The following is a 23,208-nucleotide window of genomic DNA, read 5'->3' on the forward strand; positions in this document are numbered from 1 at the left end:
ACCTCAGCTTGAGAATAAAGGACTGAGGGAAGTGAGGTGTGGGAGAATAAAACTGAGCTCTGGAGAAATGTTTGGCTAGAGTTTCCCCTACAATATGTACCAGTTCCGACTTACAAACAAATTCAACTTAAGAACAAACCTACAGTCCCTATCTTGTACGTAACCCGGGGACTGCCTGTATATAACTGAGCCCATGGCCACTTGTAGTCTTTTAAAAACCTCATGGTATTTTTCTCCATGTCCTGATTAAGTTCAGTTTTGTTAATTACATTCTACCTGCTATATTTGCCAGGCATTTTCAGTTGTATGAGGCATGTTCTTCCTTTCCTGAGCAGTTGCGCAGGATTCTTGCTCTGTGCGAACACTTGCTGTATTTCTCACTAAATGAGCTTGCAGTTCTCTTGCAATGTGTCTCCCAGTTTTTCATTTGTGCCCTAAGTTCAGCCCTGGAATTGGAACTACATTCATGTGTACTAGAATTGAATTTCCTCCGTATATCAGTTAAGGTGTGTAAAGTTCAGTGGTTTCTTGTTGAATGGTGTTGTTTATATGGGCCTCATTCTACCATACTTATTTTTAGCAGTGTCCGGACACATAAGCAGTCCCCTTAAAGACAGCAGAACTACTTACATTATGTACCTTACTATGCAAGAATGGGTGACAAAATCTGGACTGTTATTTACATTATAAAAGTAAATATCCACTAATAGATCACTTTCTACCCTTTTAGTGCAATCCTCTAAATATTTTTCCAGTGAAATAAAGGAACAGCAACTAGAAAAAATACTATCTTACTTAAATTTAAATGCCTGTCAGTAAATATAAAACAAGAGTACAAAGTGTCACTACATCTTTGTACCATGTAATGTGAACTGCTTGTGAGATTAGTAATAAAATTGTATTCCCAATAGTTACAAAAATATTTAATTCTGCTAATATGTAGTGTCAAAATAGTGAACATTTTGATACTTTAAATCTTCTAAACTTCAGCTTCTCTGTAATACTTTAAACATAAAAATTAATGTAACAGTAATTTTTCTGTGAGAAATAGCTTAAAGAAACTCTGTTTGAAATGTACTTAATAGCCCCATTTCTCCTCCTCCCTCTGGGTGTAGGTGGAAAAGGGGGAGCAGCATTTTTCTTAGTACAGTTGTAGCTATATGTAAAATTTAATCACTAGTGAGATCTATGAGAGTGACAAAAAGTTTTGCAACTCATGCATAAATAAAAGGGTATCAGTAAAGCTAGCACTTTGCGTTCAGCTTTACTAACTTTCCCATAATAGATTTTGTGACTTCATAGTTTGTTCAAGCAACTGATACAGTGCTTTGAAATTCTGGCTCAGACTGGCGCTTGGGTTCTGAAGTTCACCCCCACCTCACTAGGCTTTGGAGCACCAGTCTTAGCCTCAGCTTGGAAGTGCTAACTCTACAGCTATTTTTCGAGAGCTTCTACTCAGACTCTCCAAAAAGCTGCGTAGAAGTATCCCATATGAGGGGAGAGATTATTTGAGGATGTCCAAAGGGATACATTCTGGCCTAATGGCACAAAAGTGTTCAGCAGAAAATTTAAAGGTTGTGTTTGAGGAGTATTTTGTAGAGTTATAGGTTTTTTAAGGCAAGAAAAGGGAATCATTAAATCATGTAGTCTGACATTGGGAAAAGACAGGAAGTGAGGTCTTCAGAAACTAATGCTTTGCTAACCAAGTTCTTCTAATTAGGTCTCATTAACTCAAGGCCACTATTCCACATGAAATACAGTTTAAATTGATTTCTGCATAATTCTGGTTCAGTTAAGTGTTTCATATTGATCGTGCCAGTACTGGACCTGAGTCATACCTTTACTAGACATTTATGCAAGTGAAGTACTAGATTAACCCACAGCTAGTCTTGTTGATTTTCACCACCAGCCCCTACATTGTAATGACTTATAAGGACAATCTATAACACCATATATCCTGACTCCCAGCTACCCTATTTTTCCCCTTTCTTTTCCTTCTGCCCTATAACTGGAGAGGTGTTAAAAGGCCACTATGCCTTGAAAACTCCCCTTGAAATATGTGTTAATGACTTTTCTAAACAATTTGTTCCATCTTGTGTTAGTTGTGACACTGGGTACATTTCTCAGCTCTAAGAACAGCTCTGTGTAAACTCAAAAGCTTGTTTTTCTCATTAGCAGAAGCTGGTCCAATAAAAGATACGACCTCACCTTTTCTCTCTAATACATAATCTTTGGCTATAGAATACAACTTTTAACAAAGCAGCTGTGTGGTACAACTCTGCCACTAAAAGTTTCAGTGTCAGAGCTGTTTGTCGGTTGGCTTTTTTGCCAACAAAATACTTCCACCCCAATGAGTGGCTTAAGCTTTGTCATCAGCAGAGCACTCCAGCTGACAAAGTGCTGTTCACACTGGCACTTATCAGTAGTAAAACTTTTTCTCTTTTGGTGTCATTTTAACATCTCTGAAAGACAAATGTTTTGTGGTTCAGTTGCCTGTTTAGACAAAGCTTTAGAAAACAGTAGATTAGGAAACTTGTTATCAGACTGAGAGAGAAAGTGAGTGCAAAGATGACTTTATAACTATTTGTTAGAAATAGCATATTGAATTTATATTTGTCCCATTAAATGTGCAGTTCTGCTTAATCTCATGTTGGTTATTACACTTTGGAGTATAGGACATCATCACTTCAAACTAAAAGTCTACTTACCCTCAGTAATAAATATTGTAATAAATAGCTTTGCTCTAACACAGCTGAATAACAGATGTTCCAGGGTGAAGGCTTGAAATCCAAATTTTAGTTCAAGTCTAGCCAAAATGTAGAAAATGTGAACTATCTTCCTGTTTTATCAGCTTATAGAACTATTAAAATATCTTTTATTTAAAAAAATAAACAGCAGTAATGTGCTTATACCTAATTTACTGTTTCTCTACTCAGGGCCTAATTCAGAACCCACTGAAGTTAAATGAAAAACTCCTAGTGTCTTCAGTGCTTTTAGTTGGGTCCTCTAAGTACTAAACATTTTGGGGAAATTGGAAAAGGCCACAACTGTGCAAGAATGGATTTCAGAAAATTCAAACTGTCACCAAAGCAGAACTGGACTGTAGATTGAGAAATAATGAACAAAGTTATAAAATAGAATTGGGCCCAAGTGGAAGAGGTTACTTGTGTGTGTGTGACTTCACTTGCATGAATCTGCTTTGTAACATCAAAGTCCTTGCTAGATATAACAGGAATCCCAATAATGAACTTATGTAAATAAAATATTTTTAAAAAACAGCTAATATTCTTTTGAGAACATGGCAAACATGCTTATGGTGGTTGTTTTAAAATATATTCAGGGAGAATTTGGCTGTAGAAACTAATACACAAGGTATTACATAACATCTTAACAAGAAGATTTCTTCAATTAGCCACAATCTATCTTGTCTACTATAAATGCTTGTACTCCAAACCCGGAACTTCTTAAGTGAACCCCAAAATAGAGAAAAACCTATTTTGACCACATCATAAATTAAGTAACTTCAGCCCTTCAGTCAGAAACTGCAAAAGAATTAAGTTTTTTTTTTTTCAAAACACGTTGCTCTATTTATAATGACTAGAGCTGGACAAATCGCAGGTAGTGAACAACTTATTTATCTTATCTAGCCCTTTCTGCTAGTGAATATATGATTGATCTTAAGTTATTCAGAGGTTATATCTGCAAATATGTGTCCGTTCACAAACAATCCACTAAGAGTATATTATATTAATAATTTTAATTGGAGCTATGTTGAATCTCGTTTCTGTTTCCTCAATGGAGGCAAGTGATTTAGAATCAAGTTTCTGTGCAAATATTTGTAAATGTGAATAATAATTTGCATTTAGTTTTGAATATTTCTGCTAGCAAATTTGTTTCTGCTAGCAAATTTGTGAACAGGGGCTGCTGGACTTAGCACAAGCCAGGACCAAGCAGTCCTGGCTTGTGCTGATCCTAGATGCTGTACCTCTGCACTTTAAATGTAGTACAAGCCCGGCAGCTCTTACTACATTTAAAATGCAGAGGCACAGCACGGATGGATCCCGAAGCTGGCACCAACCAGGACTGCTCGGTCTCAGCTCAAGCCAGATCCTGGAGCTAACTCTGCTGCAGCTCTGCAGAGTGGTCCTTATCCACTAATTGTGTAGTCGATACAAATTGTATTAGCCAGATAACCACAATTTAACATCCTTAAATGTCACAGAACGGTAATTTAAATAAACTTTTGTTTAATATTTTTATTAAAAATAAAGCATTTCAGCATTCCTGATACTGAAGTGTTTCTTTTCACTTTGTTGAAATCACTCCAAGTGCTTCATTTTGAGTGATTTCAATATTAAATTGCATGTCTGTATGATGCATTGCCTTATGGGAGTTGTGGTTACTGCCCCTGTGTTCTTCTGTGGGCCAGACTGCACGTCCCATATTGCATGCAGAATCTGCATTATCCTGCTCAAATAGAAGAAATCACGATACTGCCATTGGAGAAATGTAGTCTTCCAATTAACCTGATCCCTAGAAACGGATGAGCGTTGGAACTTAAACTCCTATAGGGTAACGTGCCATAGGAAAATGTGTGCAGTATTGTTGTAGCTGTGCTGGTCCTAGGAGATTAGAGACACAGGGTGGGAGAGGATCAATTGCTGCTGGTTAAGATGAGCCTGGAAACTTGCATTCAAAATTTTGCTATACTCTAAAACTCTGAACAGAGAGAGTGGATTTATGGTTTATAAAAATAATCTAACACCTATTAACATGTTCCCCTTGGGGGGAGGGGTGTTCTTCCATCCCTTCCTGTCCCGCATGTGAGTAGAGGGTTGTTACTTCACCTTGAATTATGCCTTAAAATATGTTAACGACTTACTCTAAATAATCTGTTTCACTTTGTATTTAGCTATGACACTGTGGGTACATCTATACAAGGCACAAAACAAGGCTGTGGGGCTAATATTTGCTGTGGAGAATTTCAGGCTGGGTCTGGAGCAATGGGACTTCCCAGCTCTGCCCCCAGCCTCCTTGGAGGGGCCCAGAGCCTGAGCTCCAACCTGAGCCCAAACATCTGCACAACAGTTTTTCAGCCTCGAAGCCCAAGTCACATGAGCTTGAGTCATATGACCTGGGCATCCCCACATGGACATTTTATTCCAGTGTAGACATAGTGGAATGTGTTTCCCAGATCTGAAAAAAAGCTCAAAAGCTCAGGTCACTCACTAACAGATGTTGATGCAATAAAAGATATTCTGTCACTCATCTTGTCTTCCTCATATGAAAATGTAGTTTAATGGTCTGTAAAATTGATTCAAAGGAAAAATGTTTTGGGTCAGTTAAAAAAATAATTCAAATTCTTTCAGGTAAAAAGATCCAGATTGAAATACTTCATTTTGGATTTTCCCATGGAGTCTGACATGCATACAGATGGATTTTTGTAGAAATATCCAGGGAGGGCTGATTTTTCTGCAAATATCATTGTTCACATGCCTGCTTTTTTGTAAATTTTATGTCATGCAATCAGAAAGTAAAAACAATTCCCTGACACTCAAAGCAATCAAATGTTCAGGTACCCAAATGCTCAAGCAGAAAATAATCAAAGATGCATAATGAGTAGTTTGCAAATACAGGAAGTCTCCAATTTACAAACAGGTTGTGTTCCAAACATTCATTTGTAAGTCGTCATCAGTTGCCCTTAAACACCATTGCTTCTGTTCTCATCTTTGCAAATATCCAGAGTTCTGTTCATTTTAGGTACAGCACAACTGGAAGTGCAGTTGTCTTCCCTATAGTTTAGCTAACAGACTGATTTGATTTCATCTATATCTTTTAGTCTTCTCATGAAGATTTTTTGGGTACATTCATGTGCTTTTCTTTTCACATAATCTATACCCCTCTCAATCCTTCCCACAACAATCTGCAGATTGTTTTGTTACCATCATCAGTAGCAGCAAGATTGTCTGAACTAAATGGATGCGTCTAGACTGGCAAGATTTTGCGCAAAAGCAAGTGCTTTTGCGCAAAATCTTGCCACCTTTCTACACTGGCCACGAGTATTTGCACAAGAACACTGACTTTGTACTGTACAAAATCAGTGGTTCTTGCGCAAATACTCGGATGCTCCTGCTCAGGGATAAGCCCTTTTGCGCAAGTATTTTTGCGCAAGAGGGCCAGTGTAGACAGCCAAGTTAATTTCTTGCGCAAGAAAGCCCGATGGCTAAAAGGTCATCAGAGTTTTCTTGCGCAAGAGAGCGTCTACACTGGTACTGATGCGTTTGCGCAAAAGCAAATCTTTGGCACAAAGGCACATGCCAGTATAGACGCTCTCTTGCGCAAATACTTTTAACGGAAAAACTTTTCCGTTAAAAGTATTTGCGCAAAATCATGCCAGTCTAGACGCAGCCAATGAGCTCAGCAGCAAGGCCAAAAACAGATTCAGTACCACTAGATTTCCTATCACCATGACCATAATGATAACAATAAGGCACATAGCTTGGCCAGTAACTTCCATACAGTCCCACATAGTCTCTATCCATTCACCTCACACTCAGAATACAATCAGGAAAGAGTGGAAGAAGTCTTGCACGTGCCAGCGTAGAAGTACAGTCATTGGAACTCGGCACTCATTTTCCCATAAAAACAATGTTATAAATGGTAGTTAGGGTCCTTGGCTAGCCCACAAAAGCCTATTTAATCCATAATATAGCTGAAATATTGTATATTTGCAATGAAAAATAGTAGAAATAGCTTTTTATTTAACCTTGAATACTGGTGTTTGAGTAAAGCAGATTTAATTAGAGGATGATGAAATTCTGAAGGGGTTTTACGGGTATCTCCTAGCCACCATCCCCCAGTGGGCTCTGTGCCAGCCCCAGCCTCTGAGGACCGTCCCCCAGTGGGCTGAGGACTCCGGAGAAGCACATAGGACAGCCATGCAGCTGGAGAGAAGCAGTGGTTTCCCTTTCAGAACACCACTTTTCTCCAGCCACTGGCTGCACACCTACCTCCTAGTCCTCCAGCCAGCACATGCAATGCCCGCCAACACCTTGACTACATCTACACTGGCATGATTTTCCGGAAATGCTTTTAACGGAAAAGGTTTTCCGTTAAAAGTATTTCCAGAAAGGCATGTCTAGATTGGCAGGACGCTTTTCTGGAAAAGCACTTTTTCCGGAAAAGCGTCCGTGGCCAATCTAGATGCGCTTTTCCGCAAAAAAGCCCCGATCGTCATTTTCGTGATCGGGGCTTTTTTGCGGAAAACACTACTGTGCTGTCTACACTGGCCCTTTTCCGGAACAGTTTTCTGGAAAAAGACTTTTGCCCGAACGGGAGCAGCATAGTTTTTCCGGAAAAGCACTGATGATTTTACATTAGATTGTCAGTGATTTTCCGGAAATTCAAGCGGCCAGTGTAGACAGCTGGCAAGTTTTTCCGGAAAAGTGGCTGATTTTCCGGAATAACTTGCCAGTGTAGACACAGACCTTTTGTCTTGCCTTCTCCCTGATGCTCCAGGTGAGCTTTTGTTTGTATGTGCAGCTGTTTGTAAGTTGGATGTTTGTGCCGTGGAAAGCACCTGTAATACACACGTTGAAATATATTTACACACGGGATTCATCAAAAAGTATGAATAACAAATACATTGTTTATCAAAATCAGTCTATTGGCAAATAATCCATGAATAGAACTGTAGGCCAACCAGATCCTACTTCCAATTCAAAGAAATTTTGTCACTGAAATCAGCATGAGCTTGGTTCATATCACGGTACGTTAGTCATCAGTATTGAATGTCAAATAACCAAGTGATTCCATGTACCTTTATTTGTTTGATTTCATACCGGATCATTTTGTGAGTGTCAACAGGGTCATCACTGGCAGGAACCACCTTTTCACTGGATATTTTTGCTCGAATCACTGCAAGAGGGGAAAAGGATTTTATTTGAATCATATGCCTAACTGTGCCATCAGTACCATATATTACATTTTTCCACGTATTAAAATCATTATAACAGATTGCTCCCTTTTTCTATTGAACATTGTATCTAATGTTCCATAGCATTTAAAGCTTGTTAGTACAAAATTGTTCAAGACTAAGTTAACACCTGAAAAAACAAGAGAGATGCAGGGACATAGATATGCATGTAAGTATGACATTGTTTTCAACAAACCAACATATAGTACCTGGTTTTGAAAATTTCTGGTATAGATTTTGAGAGAGATTTTTTTTTTTAAAGAGTTCAGTACCCAGCAGCTCCCACTGAGCCACTTCATTTTGGTGCCTAAGAAGGAATTGGGACCTGGTTGGCTCTTTTGGAAATCTTTGTTGAGAGCAACATAAGGTTAAATGAGAATTAGTTATCTAAATCTACTAGTGAGCTTTGAAAAATAGGGAGGCCTGATTCAACTCCCATTAACTTTATCACATGGCAAGCACTCACCCCCCCAAGGCACCTCCAGCTGGTCACCCTGGGAATCAGAACTTTAGCTCTGGAGCAACCCCTTCCTGCCCACAGTGCCTTGTCCTCCTAGTATTATCCTAGGTCAGTGCCCTGCACTCCAGGGTCCTCCCCAGATAGGGAGCTCCCAGTCCTGCTATACCTACCTTTCCTCAGTGACCCACTGCCGGTCCATCTAGATAGGGTTGCCAGATGGTTGAAACGAAAATACTGAACACCCCCCACAGCCCAAAAAAAACACCGGGAAAAAATTCTGTTGAAAGGACCGGGGGGGGAGGGAGGGGAGAACAAAGGTGTTGAGCAAAAAAAACCAGCATGTCCCCTTTAACAGTGAGTGCAGGGATAGGAACAGGGAAGCGGTTGAGCACTAAGACCCAGGGGAAGCTTTGCCCTAGGTCTTTGGGCCAGCAGCCTTGGGGAACCAGGTAAACATAGGGTTGGAGGTGTTGGTGGGGAGGGGAGGCCGGGTGCTGAGTGTTTGTAGGGTTGCCAGGTACCCGGTATTTTCGCCTCCTGGTTAGGGAAAAATTCAGAAAATACCAGACATCTCAGGTGTCCAGTATTCTCTGAATTTTTTTACTGGACAGGAGGCAAAAATACTGAACACCTGGCAACCCTACATCTAGACCCTTACCTCAGGGGCAAACTGCAGTCTGAAATGGCCATTCAGCATTAGCAAGGGGGTGTGAACCTGGTGCCCTTTCCTATTCTGGCTGTTTCACAGCAGCCCTAGTGCACTCAGTCAGGCCTGGCCTCAGCCTGGGAGTAAGGTCAGGCCAGAGCTCTCCAGCACTGCCCTGTCTCAGGCAGCCAAGTCCCTCCTGCTCCCCAGCTAGAGCAAGAGTGTGTGTTCCCCTTCCCGCAAGGAACCCTTATTTATACAGCGCCAACTGGGCCCTAAAGGTCTGTATCTGCCTCAGCGGCCGGCTTCAGTCTCTCAACCTTCTCTCAGGGCTGTTTTAACCCTTACAGAGCCAGTGCAGGGCAGACTCCCTCTCACAGACTTCAGACGGTTTTGTATTGGGCCCCTGCAAAACAGAGTTGCAATCAAATATACCACAGTCATTATTCAGTAAGACCCTGGTAGGCAAGATAGAAATATAAATATAGAGTAGAGTATGAGTAGAAAATTAGAAAGAGAGGGGAAGATAAGATGAGACATTCAAGTTACATCTCTTCTGAATGGCAGGAAGCTGTATCTCCATAACCTGTTACTCAAATTCCATGTGTAACTTGTTACATAATGTAAATTCTAGCATTGACTTCTGTGATGTCTTCCCTGTTTTAAATGCTTTGTGCAGAGGGAAAATTATTTCTTTCCATCTTTAACATCAAGCAAGAACATTTAGCTGTGTGCTATAAATAATCTGTCGGTAGGTAAACGAGCTGCGTAAAGAACCTCTCAAAGTATGGTGTCTCTTTAAATGCTGGCTCTTCTAGCATGTTCATGCTGCACTCTGCTCTGTGTTGCTACAGTTGGTGCAATCCTCCTTTTGAACTTGCAGCCAGGGAATTTTGCTGATAGTTATCATGTTCCAAGCTTTCACAGTTGTCTTTTCCTCTCAGAATGTCTTATTTTCCTACATGTCAGTTTCCCTTACAGAAAACTCCTGTGTTGTCTTAAACCTCTTAAAACATTCTAGGCAGGTTTGGGATACCATTCCAATCAACCAGACATATTACATAGAAACTGCAATATCTTAGTGATTGTTGATTAAAGCATATGTCTGTTTGCCCTGCCTAACCAGATCTTTTAAAAATATTATGTAAAAGAGTGGAATATTATAGGGATGTGAGTGAGTACTTGACTACTAGCTTTCCCCACTCCTTACTGCCTCTGGATGAGAGACAGCAACGGGGGAAAACAGGAGCTGATGCTGGGGGGAGCTGACTTAAAGGCTGGTTCCCCCTCAGCACTGTCTCCGCAGTTCCACCTCCCTCCCTCCCCCCCAAGGGGAGGGAGGTAGGGGAGGCTGCTCCAGCAGCATCCCCTGGTCATGAGGGGTCCCACTGGGGGCTGCTGGACCGAGCAGTCCTGGCTCACTGTAGTCTGGGACCACTGCACCTCTACATTTTAAATGTAGTACGAGATGCCAGGTGACTCCCAGAGCCAGCACGAGTTGCCAGTGCTCTTCAGAGCACCTCCCCTTACTGACTAATTGTGTGGTCAATGCCAATTGTATCGACTATACAATTAGCAAACCACTCATTCCTTAACTTCCTTAGCATATTATGCACAGAGTACTAGCGCATGTTTACACTGTCGTGGCACATTTGTGGGGTTGCAGCTACACGGTTGTAGTGGAGAAATTTCTTACAGCACTGGAAAGGTTGGTTGTTCTTTGAGTGATTGTTCATGTTGATTCCAATTCAGGTGTACGCATGTCGCGTACAGGAACATTGGAAACTTTTTCCCTAGTAGTACCCGTAGAATCGTCTGTGGAGACCCCTAGAGTGGCAGCTCTATATCAGCAGGTATATACCACTGCCGACCCTACTCTCCCTCGGTTCCTTCTTGTCGGCTACTCCAGCAGTGGGTAAGAGGGTGGGTATTGGAATGGACATAAAGAATACACCTCAAAAAACGCCAGTTACGAAACCAGATAACTTTCTTTTCTTCTTTGAGTGATTGTTCACATCGATTCCAATTCAGGTGACTCCCAAGCTGCTACCCCAGAGGTGGGATCAGAGTTCGGAATCATGGACTGCAATACTGCTCTACCAACTGCTGCATCCTCCCTGGAGGATTTATCAGTTGCGTAATGGGCCATGAACATATGAATCAAAGGGGGTCAGGAGCTGAGCTCTTGAGGGTGTTTTTATTAGCCAATTGTCCAGGTAAAGGAAAACGTGCACTACCCTCTTTCAGGGGAAGGCCACTGCCACCACCATATATTTGGTAAATGATCATGGATCTGAGGAAAGGCCAAATGGTAGCACCACAAATTAGTAGTGCTCTCCTGCTATTGTAAATCTGAGGTAATGCCTGTGACAAGGAAGGTCTGAAATGTGGAAATACATGAGGGCAGCGAACCAGTCTCCTGGATCCAGACAGGGAATTATAGTGTCTAGAGTGACCATCCTGAACTTCATTTTCTGCATACAGCTTTTGAGGTTCATAGAATCATAGAATACTAGGACTGGAAGGGACCTCGAGAGGTCATCGAGTCCAGTCCCCTGCCCTCATGGCAGGACTAAATACTGTCTAGACCATCCCTGATAGACATTTATCTAACCTACTCTTAAATATCTCCACAGATGGAGATTCCACAATCTCTCTGGGCAATTTATTCCATTGTTAGACTACCCTGACAGTTAGGAACTTTTTCCTAATGTCCAACCTAAACCTCCCTTGCTGCAGTTTAAGCCCATTGCTTCTTGTTCTGTCCCCAGAGGCCAAGATGAACAAGTTTTCTCGCTCCTCCTTTTAGATATCTGAAAACTGCTATCATGTCTCGCCTCAATCTTCTCTTTTCTAAACTAAACAAACCCAATTCCTTCAGTGCTTTCGCCTTCCTGATAACCCCCCGGCATTCTCGAGCTATACATTTAAACCCCTCCCTGGTCATTTGTCCAAGTTTCCACTTTTTGTAAGCTTCCCTTTTGTGCTTAAGTTCACCAAGGATTTCCCCTGTAAGCCAATCCGGTCTCCTACCATGTTTGCCTCTCTTGCTACACTTCGGGGTGGCTTCTTTCTGTACCTTCAGTAAGGCTTCTTTAAAATACTGCCAGCTGTCCTGGGCTCCTTTCCCCTTCATGTTAACATCCCAGGGGATTCTGCCCATCAGTTCTTTCGGAGTCAAAATCTATTTTTTTGAAGTCCAAGGTGTGTATTTTACTTCTCTCTTTTCTTCCTTTGGTCAGGATCCTGAAATCTACCATCTCATGATCACTGCTTCCCAGGTTGTCACCCACCTCGACTTCCCCTATTAGTTCCTCCCTGTTTGTGAGCAGAAGGTCAAGCTGCGTATGGCCCCTGGTCGGATCCTTGAGCACTTGTGTCAAGAAGTTATCCCCAACATTCTCCAAAAACTTCCTGGATTGCCTGTGTACCGCCTTATTGGTTTCCCAACAGATGTCAGGGTGATTAAAGTCCCCCACGAGAACCAGGGCCTGCGATCCGGAAGTTTCTCTCTGTTGTCCGAAGAAAGCCTTATCTACCTCATCCACCTGATTCGGTGGCCTGTAGCAGACACCAACCACAACATCACTGCTGTTGTTTGCTCCTTTAAACTTAACCCATAGACTCTCAACAGGTTTTTGTCCCTCTTTATACTGGAGTTCAGAGCAATCATAGTGCTCTCTTACATATAGTGCAACTCCTCCTCCTTTTCTCCCCTGCCTGTTCTTCCTGAACAGTCTATTCCCTTCCATAACAGTGCTCCAGTCATGTGAGTCATCCCACCAAGTCTCTGTTATCTCAATTAAATCATATTTCTTGGCCTGGGCCAGGGCCTCCAGTTCTTCCTGTTTGTTTCCCAGACTTCTTGCATTAGTGTACAAACACCTCAGATAACCAGTTGATCGCCCTATCTTCTCCATTCGAATCAGGGGTCCTCGTTCCTTGATCGTTCCTCTCTGCATTTCTTCCTGGTATCCGACTTTCCATCTCCCCTCATGGTTTTGGTCACCGTCCCCTGATGAACTTAGTTTAAAGCCCTCCTCATTAGGTTTGCAAGGCTGCCTGCGAAGATGCTCCTTCCTCTCTTCGTTAGGTGGATCCTATCTCTTCTTAACAATCCTTGTGCCCGGAACAGAGTCCCATGGTCAAAGAAACAAAAGCCCACTCTGCGACACCATCCGCGCAACCACGCATTTACGTCCTCAAGTCAACGATCCATGCCCAGTCCTTTCCCTTCAACAGGGAGGATGGATGAGAACACCACTTGCGCTCCAAGTTCTTTGATCCTTCTTCCCAGAGCTACATAATCCATAGTAACCCCCTTAAGGTCATTCTTGGCCGTATTGTTAGTTCCCACATGGAGAAGCAGGAAGGGGTAGTGATCTGAAGGTTTGATCAGTTTGGTAAGCCTCTCAGTCACATCCTGAATGTGAGCTCCCGGTAAGCAGCACACCTCTTGAGATTCCAGGTCCAGACGGCAGATGGATGGCTCAGTCCCTCTTAGGAGGGAGTCCCTGACCACCACCACCCGTCGTTTTCTTTTAGGGGTGGTGGTCATGGAACCCCCATCTCTAGGACTACGCATCCCATGCCTTCCAGTAGATGGTGTTCCCTTCCGATTTCTTCCTTGTGAGGTCCCTTCCAAAGCATTCAGCACTGCAGAGCTTGTGGAGAGAGCCTGAAAGCGATTACTTACCTCTATAGCATTGGGGGATTCCCGTGCTGGCCTTTTTCCCCTTCTAGAAGTTACATGCTGCCAGTTCTCTTCCTGGTCCCGTATTGCCCTCTCTGGCCCTTCTGCCTGCAGTGCTTGAAGGATAAACGCTGCCTTCTATAGAGGAAGTCTTCATCCTCTCTGATTGAGCGTAGGGTCGACACTTGGGCCTCCAGTCCTCTAATTTTTTCTTCCAAAATGGCAACCAGCTTGCACTTAGTTCAGATGAAATCTGTTCTTTCTTCCGGAGGAAGACAAACATGGCACACTCCGTGCAGGTAACAACAGCAGACCTATCACCATCCATCGCTGTTGTCCTGGAGAAGGGATTTAAAAAGAAAGAAAAGAAAGAGAACCTCACGCCCTTCCTAACTCCCTCTCTAAACTCCCTGTTAGAACTCACCTGTTCGCAAACTCCTTGGTCACTTGCCCACTGCCTTATTATGACCTGGAGTGCCTGAAAGTCCCTCCCCCTACCAAGGCTCAGCCAATCAGCAGAATTAAACTTTAATTAGAAGCCAACAGTTTCCACCTGCCAATCACAGCACACACTCCATGAAGGGGAGGGGGAGGGCAAAGGGGAAGTGAACAAAAAAAAGCCTCACTCACGAACACAGGGGAAAACAAACAAACAAACAAACAAACAAAATACACACCAATCCTCATTCACAAACCCAAGCTCAGCACACAGTAAGAAAGCCCCAATAACAACACACACTTCCCTCAAGAGTCCTGTATCCGCTTCTCCTTTACTTGGAGAACTCCCTCTCAGCACTCACCTGTTCGTATAGTATTTGTATGTAAGGAAACTTTTGCTAAAGATGTATTCTTCTTTGCATCTCCTGTGGAAATGCAACCTTTTCTATTTATTTATTTAGCTATACTTGTTACTCTCAGTGAGGAATTCTCTCTCTCTCTCATATATATATATATATATATATATATATATATATATATATATATATATATATATATATACATATTAGCTAAAAGGAGGTCCTAGATATATATGTGACAGGAAGTGCAACTTTTTATCATTTACCCAGTACTCTGGGTGTTAATGTTAAGGGGGAAAGTGAGACCATGTTTAGTGGTGTGGTTGTTTATTAGCTTTTAGAAAAATAAATCTTGCCTTTTAACTTACGATGCTGAAAGGAGTCCAACTTGAGGTTTTAAGGCAAATAAATGATATATGTGAAGGAATTCTGTGACTTGAGTAGTGTTTCTTTAGTTTTCTGTATGACTACTCTCTTCAAGTCTGATTCAAACATACAAAAATTTGTCTGGCCCTTCCCGTCCTTCCTGTTTTTCTTTTTTCTTTTAAATTATTTTTTTCAATGAATGTCGTCTAGATGTCTGCTAAAACCTCTTATTCATGCAGCTACTTCTGTTTTTAACCACAAGCACTTCCTGATTTTGCATTCTTTGGCTTGTACAATCCTACTTCTCCATTTGTGATCCAAAAGGAGATAACACGTGATTTCCCTATGTCTGTAGTTCTTTTTAAAAAATGGTTTCAACTGTAGCACTGCTGACTTGGCTTCTCTTCTCCTCCATATACATTGAAACAGTCACTATATGCTGTTGCTACTGTGTTATTTTATCATTGTAGTGTCACTTTACTTGCCACCTAGTGATTGGTTCCTTATGAAGAATTTGGGGATGTGAATGTCTTTAACCTAGTATACAGGGGCTATACACACTGTACCTAAAGCTCCTTCTGCCCTTTCTATTGAATGTTATTTGATATGTACAAACTTTCTTTTACTTCCCACTCTAGAAACACTATTTAGCACTTTTCATGGTAAGTGCTGCACAAACAGCAAGCTTCATAACACCTCTATAAGATGAAAATGTTGTTAGTCACACTTTAAAGATGAGAAAACTGAGATGAAAAGTGACTAAAATGCTCCAGCCTATACATGGAGTCATCTGTGGTGTCAGAAATGAAACTCAGAATTTCCTAGGGTATGTCTAGACCAGTGGTCTCCAGCCTTTTTAACCACAAGATCACTTTTTCAATTTAAGTGCAATGTAAGATCTACTTCAGTCCCAAATACCTTTGCCCAGCTTCCTTCCCCCAATTCTCTGAGGCCCCGCCCTACTCCACCCCTTCTCTGAGGCCTCACCCTGCTCACTTCATCCCCCTTCCTCCTTGAATCTCATTCTCTTTCACCAGGCTGGTGTAGGGGATTGGCGTGCAGGCTGTGGTCTTGGGCCAAGGGGTTCGGAGTATGGGAGGAGGGGACACTCTGAAGGTAGGTTGGTGGGGTGGGTTCTGGAGTGGCCCAAGGGACAGGGCATTTGCCTGGGGAGCGCAGGGTAGTGGGCTCAAGTCCTGCCCGCCCTGGGAGCAGTTGGACAGCCAACATAGGCTGCCTCAGGGATAGATCTGGCTCCTGTACTAGGAAGGCAAGATAAAGGAGTACAGGGTGATGGGTACATGTCCCACCCTGGGAGCAACCAGTCAGCCAACACAGCATGAGGGACCCTCGGGAGGTGGGGCGGGCCCCAGTCCCTGGGCAGACCAGGGCTCCTGCCTGGGGAGGGCAGGGTTAGGGGCCTGAGCCCTAGAGAGCCAACACAGGCTGCCCCTGAGATGGAGTTGGCTCCTGCACTAGAAAGGCAAGGTAAGGGACCCGCTGAAGGTAGGGAGGTGGGGTGGTAGCGCCAGTGAACTCAGGGTAGAGCATCAGCCTCTGGAGCACAGGGTAGTGGGCTAGATCCCACTCAGGCCATGGCAATGTTGGCTTCCCCAGGGATGGAGAAACCATATTAGGATAGCAGTATTAGGGATCCTCTGAAGGTAGGGAGCTGTGGTGGGTTCTTGAGTGGCCTAAGGGATAGGGCATTTGATTGGGGAGGAGAGGGTTGTGGGCTCAAGTCCTCCACCCTTCCCTGGGAGCAGCTAGACCATCAAAGCCCAGGCAGGCCCACCCCCACCCTGGCCATGCACCAGCCCCAAAAGCAGTGGCTCCATGTGCTGTCCCTTATCTACAGGCACCAGCCTCCACTAGCCACAGCTCTCCATCATTGATGATTGGGAGCTGCAGGAGTGGTGCCTGCAGGTAAGGACAGCATGTGCTCTAACTCCCTCAGGGGCTGCAGGACATGCCAGCCACCTCCAGGAGCACAATTACATTACCACAGGGATAATGACCCCAGCCAGAACAGAAACTCACTACCCAAAAATTAAATTTAAGTGTAAGAGAGAAATGAAAGTTATGAAATGCACAGACAAGTCCAAAACCAAAACTAACCCACTTTGCAAGCAGTAATTAGTAACAACCCCCCACGTACATATTGGGTCAGGAGATGAGAGGGAAGGACAGTGTGTGTTTGTGAGAGTGACAGAGACAGTATGTCTATATATTTCCAGTTGGTGTAGGGTCCAGTTGATGTTGATTCAGTGACAACCATTTCTAATTAATATTGTGTGGTGGTCACACTTTCATTTAAACCACTTCCTATTCTCTGACAGCAATTAATTTTTGGCAAATTCCCATCTGAATAGGAAGGTTGGGAAAAAATGATATAACTCACATCTGTGTTTGCACAGTCTTGATACTTAAAGACCATAGGTAAACAAAATAACTGCTGTGTACAAGGTAAATTTCAAGGGTATTAAGTACTTCTAGCTCTGTCTCTCATGTTTTCATTGTTTTCTCCTATAATGTATAAAAACAACAAGTAGTCTTGTGGCACCTTAAAGACTATCAAAGATATAGGATCATGAGCTTTTGTGGGTAAAACCCACTTCATCAGATCACTTGCATTCAGATGAGTTGAGTGGGTTTTCTGCAAAATCAGTGATTAAAATAAAAATATATTGCCAACAGCTCCATGAGCCAGTGTACACAGATCTAACAACTATAACGGATAAAGCAAAAGATATAACAAAGGCTTCTGTGGTGCACTATAATCCATAGCCATGTAAAGCACTAAGCTTAACATTGCTTTATTATTGTATTAGGATTTATATTGGTTTATTCTGTACTTTGCTGGCGCTCACATAAAATAACTAATAAAGAGGAAGATTTTCAAAGGCACAAAGGATAGGTGGGTACCTTACTCCTATTTGGGCCTTAGAAAATATCTCCCAAGATATTAGGCCCCAGTCACTTGCAAAGTTCTAAGCATGCTCAAACTTCTTATGGAAGTCAAGAAATTGCTATGTATGCCAACATAGTATTATACACTCTACAGGAGAAGTTAAACTGAAATACAAGCTGGTTTTAGTTCTTAATTCCCCTAACTCATGTTGAATGGTTTCCAGGTCATGGAAGAATATTTCATTGTCCCTTCTTCACCATCCATAGAAAGGCATTTTGAACAGCAGAAGTATTTGTCCAGTAATAACAGAAAGATCTATTGATCTAAGCATTAATAAATGGAAACTGTAATAAAAAGGGCTTCCCTCCATAAGGTGGCACAGATTGTCTATTCCAATTTCCGCTTAGCTATTTGTATTCATTTATTTGAACTACAGTGTGAAGCATCGTTAGAGTGATGAATGGAATCCCATTCAACACATCCACTGTCCTAATTATGCGAACTGTACAGTTGGTTCTTTCAGTGATAAAATACTGTATCATCCAAGATTAGTAGATAAGTCAAATATACCAGAGTTTAGAGATCTAGAGCTCAGAGCACAAAGCCTGATTTTGATGTGTTCCAGTGCTTTAGAAATGATAAGTGTTGCTGAACAGTATGATAAGATCTTCCAAGTGGAGATTTTTGAGCCATTTTTCATGCACAGAGGGAGCAAGCCTCTCCCATAAGCTCTTCTAAAGCACAGAGAACCACAGATGAGGCAGAACCACCGCATTTTTGCTGTGTGGGGAAGAAGCAGTGTTGTTGGGAGTCTGTCCTAGGAATTGGTATGTCCTGTGTAGCATGGGTCATAGCTCTTCATATGTGCCCTGTGTGTCTTAGCATAATGAAATACAGTTTCCATATCACAGAAACACATTCTCATTAGCTTATGTTTTAGTTTACAATCTGGGATTTTAAATAATTGAAACTGCCCCTGAAAATGGTAAATGCCTAATCTTCAGAATAGAGACTTAATTTCCCATTCCTTCTACTGAATACACTTTTAGCCAGGGATGGGTTAACCAGCCAAGGCTATGTCCACACTACAAGGTTTTTGCATAAAAGTGGCCATTTTTGTGCAAAAACCCGTGGAGCGTCCACACATCAAGTGCATTTTTGCGCAAGTAAATTTACGGTAAATCAGAGGAACAGAGGAGTTTTTGCAGTGTAGGTATTCCTTTTTGTAAGAGGAATGACTCCTTTTTGCTCAAGAGTTCTTGCGCAAAAGGTGTGTGTGGACGGGCAACAGGGGGGTTTTGCGCAGAAAGAGACAATCAAAAAAAGCACAGGTGCTCTGGTGGCTATTCTGTGAATAGCAATCAGAGCTTTCTTTCAAGAGAGCATCCATGCAGTCTGGACTGTCTCTTGCACTTTTGTTGTGTGGATACACTCCTGCACAAGAAGCCTGCAGTGTAGACATGGCATAAGATAAAATAAGTTTGTGCAGAAACGCTTTCTTTGAGTTTCTGTGCTGTTTCTGGAAGTAGAACTAGAAATACCAACATATTAGGAAAAAGTGTCTTCTCGTGACAAATTTCAACACTTGATTTGTAATTTCCAGGGAGGCAGTTCTCGTAAGCCAGACTTTGGGATGCTTAACTAACAGAACTCAAAATCTAAATATTTTTAGGTTCACTCACTACTATTTTTTTTAATCAGTTCTTTGCCCAATAGAATTGCAAAAGCTTAGCCTACTAAACCATTTTCTCCAATATGATTCTAGTTATTGCTATTTTTACTGCAATGGTATTTGAGCTGCCAACCAAGATTGGGATCCCATTGTACAATGTGCTGTACATACACATAGTACGAGGCGATCCTGCACACAAGGAACTTGCAATCTAAGAAGTGCAAAGTTACATCTAGGAGGGAAAAGTGGATGCAAACTTTAATCAAAGCGATTAGGGTGATGGATCCATACAGAGTTCCATTTTTATGTTTTTGCCTGACAACAGATAACATACATAGAGTTGTTTATGTATACAGGCAGCCCCCGGGTTACGTACAAGATAGGGACTGTAGGTTTGTTCTTAAGTTGAATTTGTATGTAAGTCGGAACTGGTACATATTGTAGGGGAAACTCTAGCCAAACATTTCTCCAGAGCTCAGTTTTATTCTCCCACACCTCACTTCCCTCAGTCCTTTATTCTCAAGCTGAGGTGTCCGCTGAGAAAAGCCGCTCTGCGTCTCCCTGGTCTGCTGGGCGCGGGGGGGGGAACTCCAGCTTCGCGTCTCCCTGGTCTGCTGGGGGGAAGCAGCTAGTGCGGGGTTGCCTCACCCCGTTTGTAAGTAGGGATCCGATGTAAGTTGGATCCATGTAACCCGGGGACTGCCTGTATCAATATTTATATTAATGGTATACATTTTATATATGCATTAAGGGCTCAGTTTTAAAAACACATTTTGAGAGAATATCTCGCCATTCTATTTAGGTTCCTAAGTGAGAGGAAATATTACAAATATGTCCCTACATATTTCTTTCTCTCCTTATATCTGTCACCTCAATCAAGCCATTGTTAGTTGTCTAGTTTATTGTAGATGTCATGGAAGAAGTGATTCTTGGGGAGGGTTTTGAAGCAGGACTGGTCAATGTCAGATTGAAGAGGTCATTCTAGGGTAAGGGACAGCATGGAAGGAAACATCTGAAGATATTTATAGGCGAAGCTCAAATGCATGTCATCACTGGAAGGATGGAAAGGATGATATGAAACAAAAGCAGATAAACTGAGTAATTCATCACGATGAAGAGGCTTGGATTTTAATTAACTTATAGACTATTATTCAGCACTGGAAAAGTAAAATGAAATGTAATGCTATGTGTACGAGAAATATAAAACCCTTACCTCTTGTATTGATCTACCTAACCTTCTTGAAAAATGTGTTTTACCATGTCCAAATGAGAAACATGGCATTGGAATTTTGAGCCAGAAGTGACATTTTTCCTGTAATTCTGAATTAATTAGTTTGGCAATTCTTATATGAAGAGAATTAAAATACAAGATAAAATTATATACTACTGTATTTGAAAATAAATGGTTATTGACACTACAGCTAAGACTATCTTAGTAGTAATGTAACAAATTGGATTGTATCACAATTACATACCTATATACCTTTCATTTTCTTTTTTAAACTTTCTGAAACAGTCTGTTCTGGTCTTACCTATCTTAAGCAGTTTAGTATCATCTGCAAATGTTGCCACCTCACTGTTTACCCCTTTCTCCAGATCATACGTTGAATAGGATTGGTTCCAGGACAGACCCTTGGGGGACCCCACTAGTTAACTGTCTTCACTCTGAAAACTTACCATTTATTCCTACCCTTTGTTTCCCGTCTTTTAACCAGTTATCATTCCATGAAAGGACCTTCCCTCTCATCCCTATTCTTTCATTTAAAATAATCACTATATTGGAATGGAACAAATTATGTGTCTTCTGATTCCACACTATCAGGATCCTTTAAAATATATCTGTATAGTCCATCTTATCTGCACATCTGAAGAAGGCTAATGGCATATTAGGTTGCATTAAGAGGAGCATTGCCAGTCGATCCAGAGATGTGATTATTCCTCTTTACTCGGCTCTAGTGAGGCCACATCTGGAGTATTGTGTCCAGTTCTGGGCCCCCAGTTACAGGAAGGATGTGGATGCATTGGAGAGAGTCCAGCGGAAGGCAACCAGAACGATTAGGGGGCTGGAGCATATGACCTACGAGGAGAGGCTGAGGGAGTTGGGTCTATTTATTCTGCAGAAGAGAAGAGTGAGGGGGGATTTGATAGCAGCCTTCAACTTCCTGAAGAGAGGTTCCAAAGAGCCTGGAGAAAGGCTGTTCACAGTAGTGATAGATGGCAGAACAAGGAACAATGATCTCAAGTTGCGGTGGGAGAGGTCCAGGTTGGATATTAGGAAAACCTATTTCACTAGGAGAGTGGTGAAGCACTGGAATGGGTTACCTAGGGAAGTAGTGGAGTCTCCATCCCTAGAGGTGTTTAAGTCTCGGCTTGACAAAGCCCTGGCCGGGTTGATTTAGTTGGGATTGGTTCTGCCTTGGGCAGGGGGCTGGACTTGATGGCCTTCTAACATCTCTTCCAGCTCTGTGATTCTATGATCTGCAGAATAGAATTTTCAATCTTTAATAGCGTCTAATATTCGCAGAGACTGACAATCCTTATTTGTCCTTACTTCTGTCTCAATCTACTGAAGCTTATCTCAGATATTTAATTCCCTTCTTCAAGGAAGCCACACTAGCTTAGAAGGCATCCAACTTCTACATATATTTCTGTATACCGTTCTGATTAAATCATATAGTACTTGGAAGACAGTATTCACAATACTGATCACTGAAAAGTAAAAGGGAGGCAGCCTTCATGCATGGCTGCCAAAAGTAGGGGCCCTGTTCATGTGGTTTTGATATTCCAGAGACTTGGAATCACTTTAGCCTATATAAAAAGTCCCTTTGCAGATTACCAAAAATCTGTATCTCAAAGAAATGTAAAAAAATGAACAAGAAAATGAGAGAGTTAAACTGATTCATAGGTCTGGTGAGAATTTTGTCTCCCCTGTTGAAACTGATTGATTTTAAGGATAATTTATATTTATTTTATATTTTCTGAATGGAAGTAGGGTTGGGAGCAAAGCACAATGTTAAATAGTTTAGAATGGTTTGGTGAAATAATCTGAAGGCAAGTAATCACTGGGTATACAAAAATATGTTGGTTAAAGAAATTTAAGCAATAATCTCATCTGAATTAATTATACTTTAAATGTAATTAAATTGAAGAACATAGATTTTCTCATTTTAAATAAATATTCTAATTCTCTCTCTTTTCATAAAGACCAACAACAAATTCATCGTCTAATCTTGAAATTGCATAAGTGGCTTAACATTAGAGACACAACAGCCTGATAAATGTCTGTAAAATAATACTATCTTTGCAGAATCAATCTGTGCTTAAGTTGACCTTCAGCCTGTATTCTGACTATTGGTAACTATGATTTATGGGTGAAGGATTGTCATTGCCAGGACCTGGAAGTATACACACAAACACATGAATTATGCATTCAGGCCACAGCTTTTATTACATAGATATCTGGGACTACCTGGCAGATAAAGTGTAGTCCAGGTAAATCCATATTTATTTAAATTATCTGAGGCTTTCACCAGCTTCATTTCATTTTCCATCCACATCTCTCAACCAACATCTGGCTTGGATCTTATCATCCACCCCCCTGTAGGAGAGTTAAGGCGGGCTATAAGAATGGGGGAGGGAGTTTGGCTCCCTGCCATACCAATCATAGGAGTCCCCGATCTCTCCTCCA

At 41.8% G+C, this 23,208-nt stretch overlaps 2 protein-coding genes across 2 annotated transcripts in view; one reads left to right on the top strand and one right to left on the bottom strand.

Moving 5' to 3' along the window:
- The window catches only part of SYN2 (synapsin II), a 259,209-nt gene that overhangs the window by 148,367 nt on the left and 87,634 nt on the right, over positions 1 to 23,208 (top strand). The gene's annotated exons all lie outside the window — the stretch shown is intronic.
- TIMP4 (TIMP metallopeptidase inhibitor 4) overlaps positions 1 to 23,208 on the bottom strand; it is a 46,929-nt gene that overhangs the window by 9,378 nt on the left and 14,343 nt on the right. Inside the window, exon 2 of the mRNA XM_006117605.4 lies at positions 7,820 to 7,917. Coding sequence (XP_006117667.1) covers positions 7,820 to 7,917 — 98 coding nt within the window. The remainder of the gene's footprint in view (positions 1 to 7,819; positions 7,918 to 23,208) is intronic.

Source organism: Pelodiscus sinensis, chromosome 11 (genome assembly GCF_049634645.1).
Source record: "Pelodiscus sinensis isolate JC-2024 chromosome 11, ASM4963464v1, whole genome shotgun sequence".
Lineage (NCBI taxonomy): Eukaryota > Metazoa > Chordata > Testudines > Trionychidae > Pelodiscus > Pelodiscus sinensis.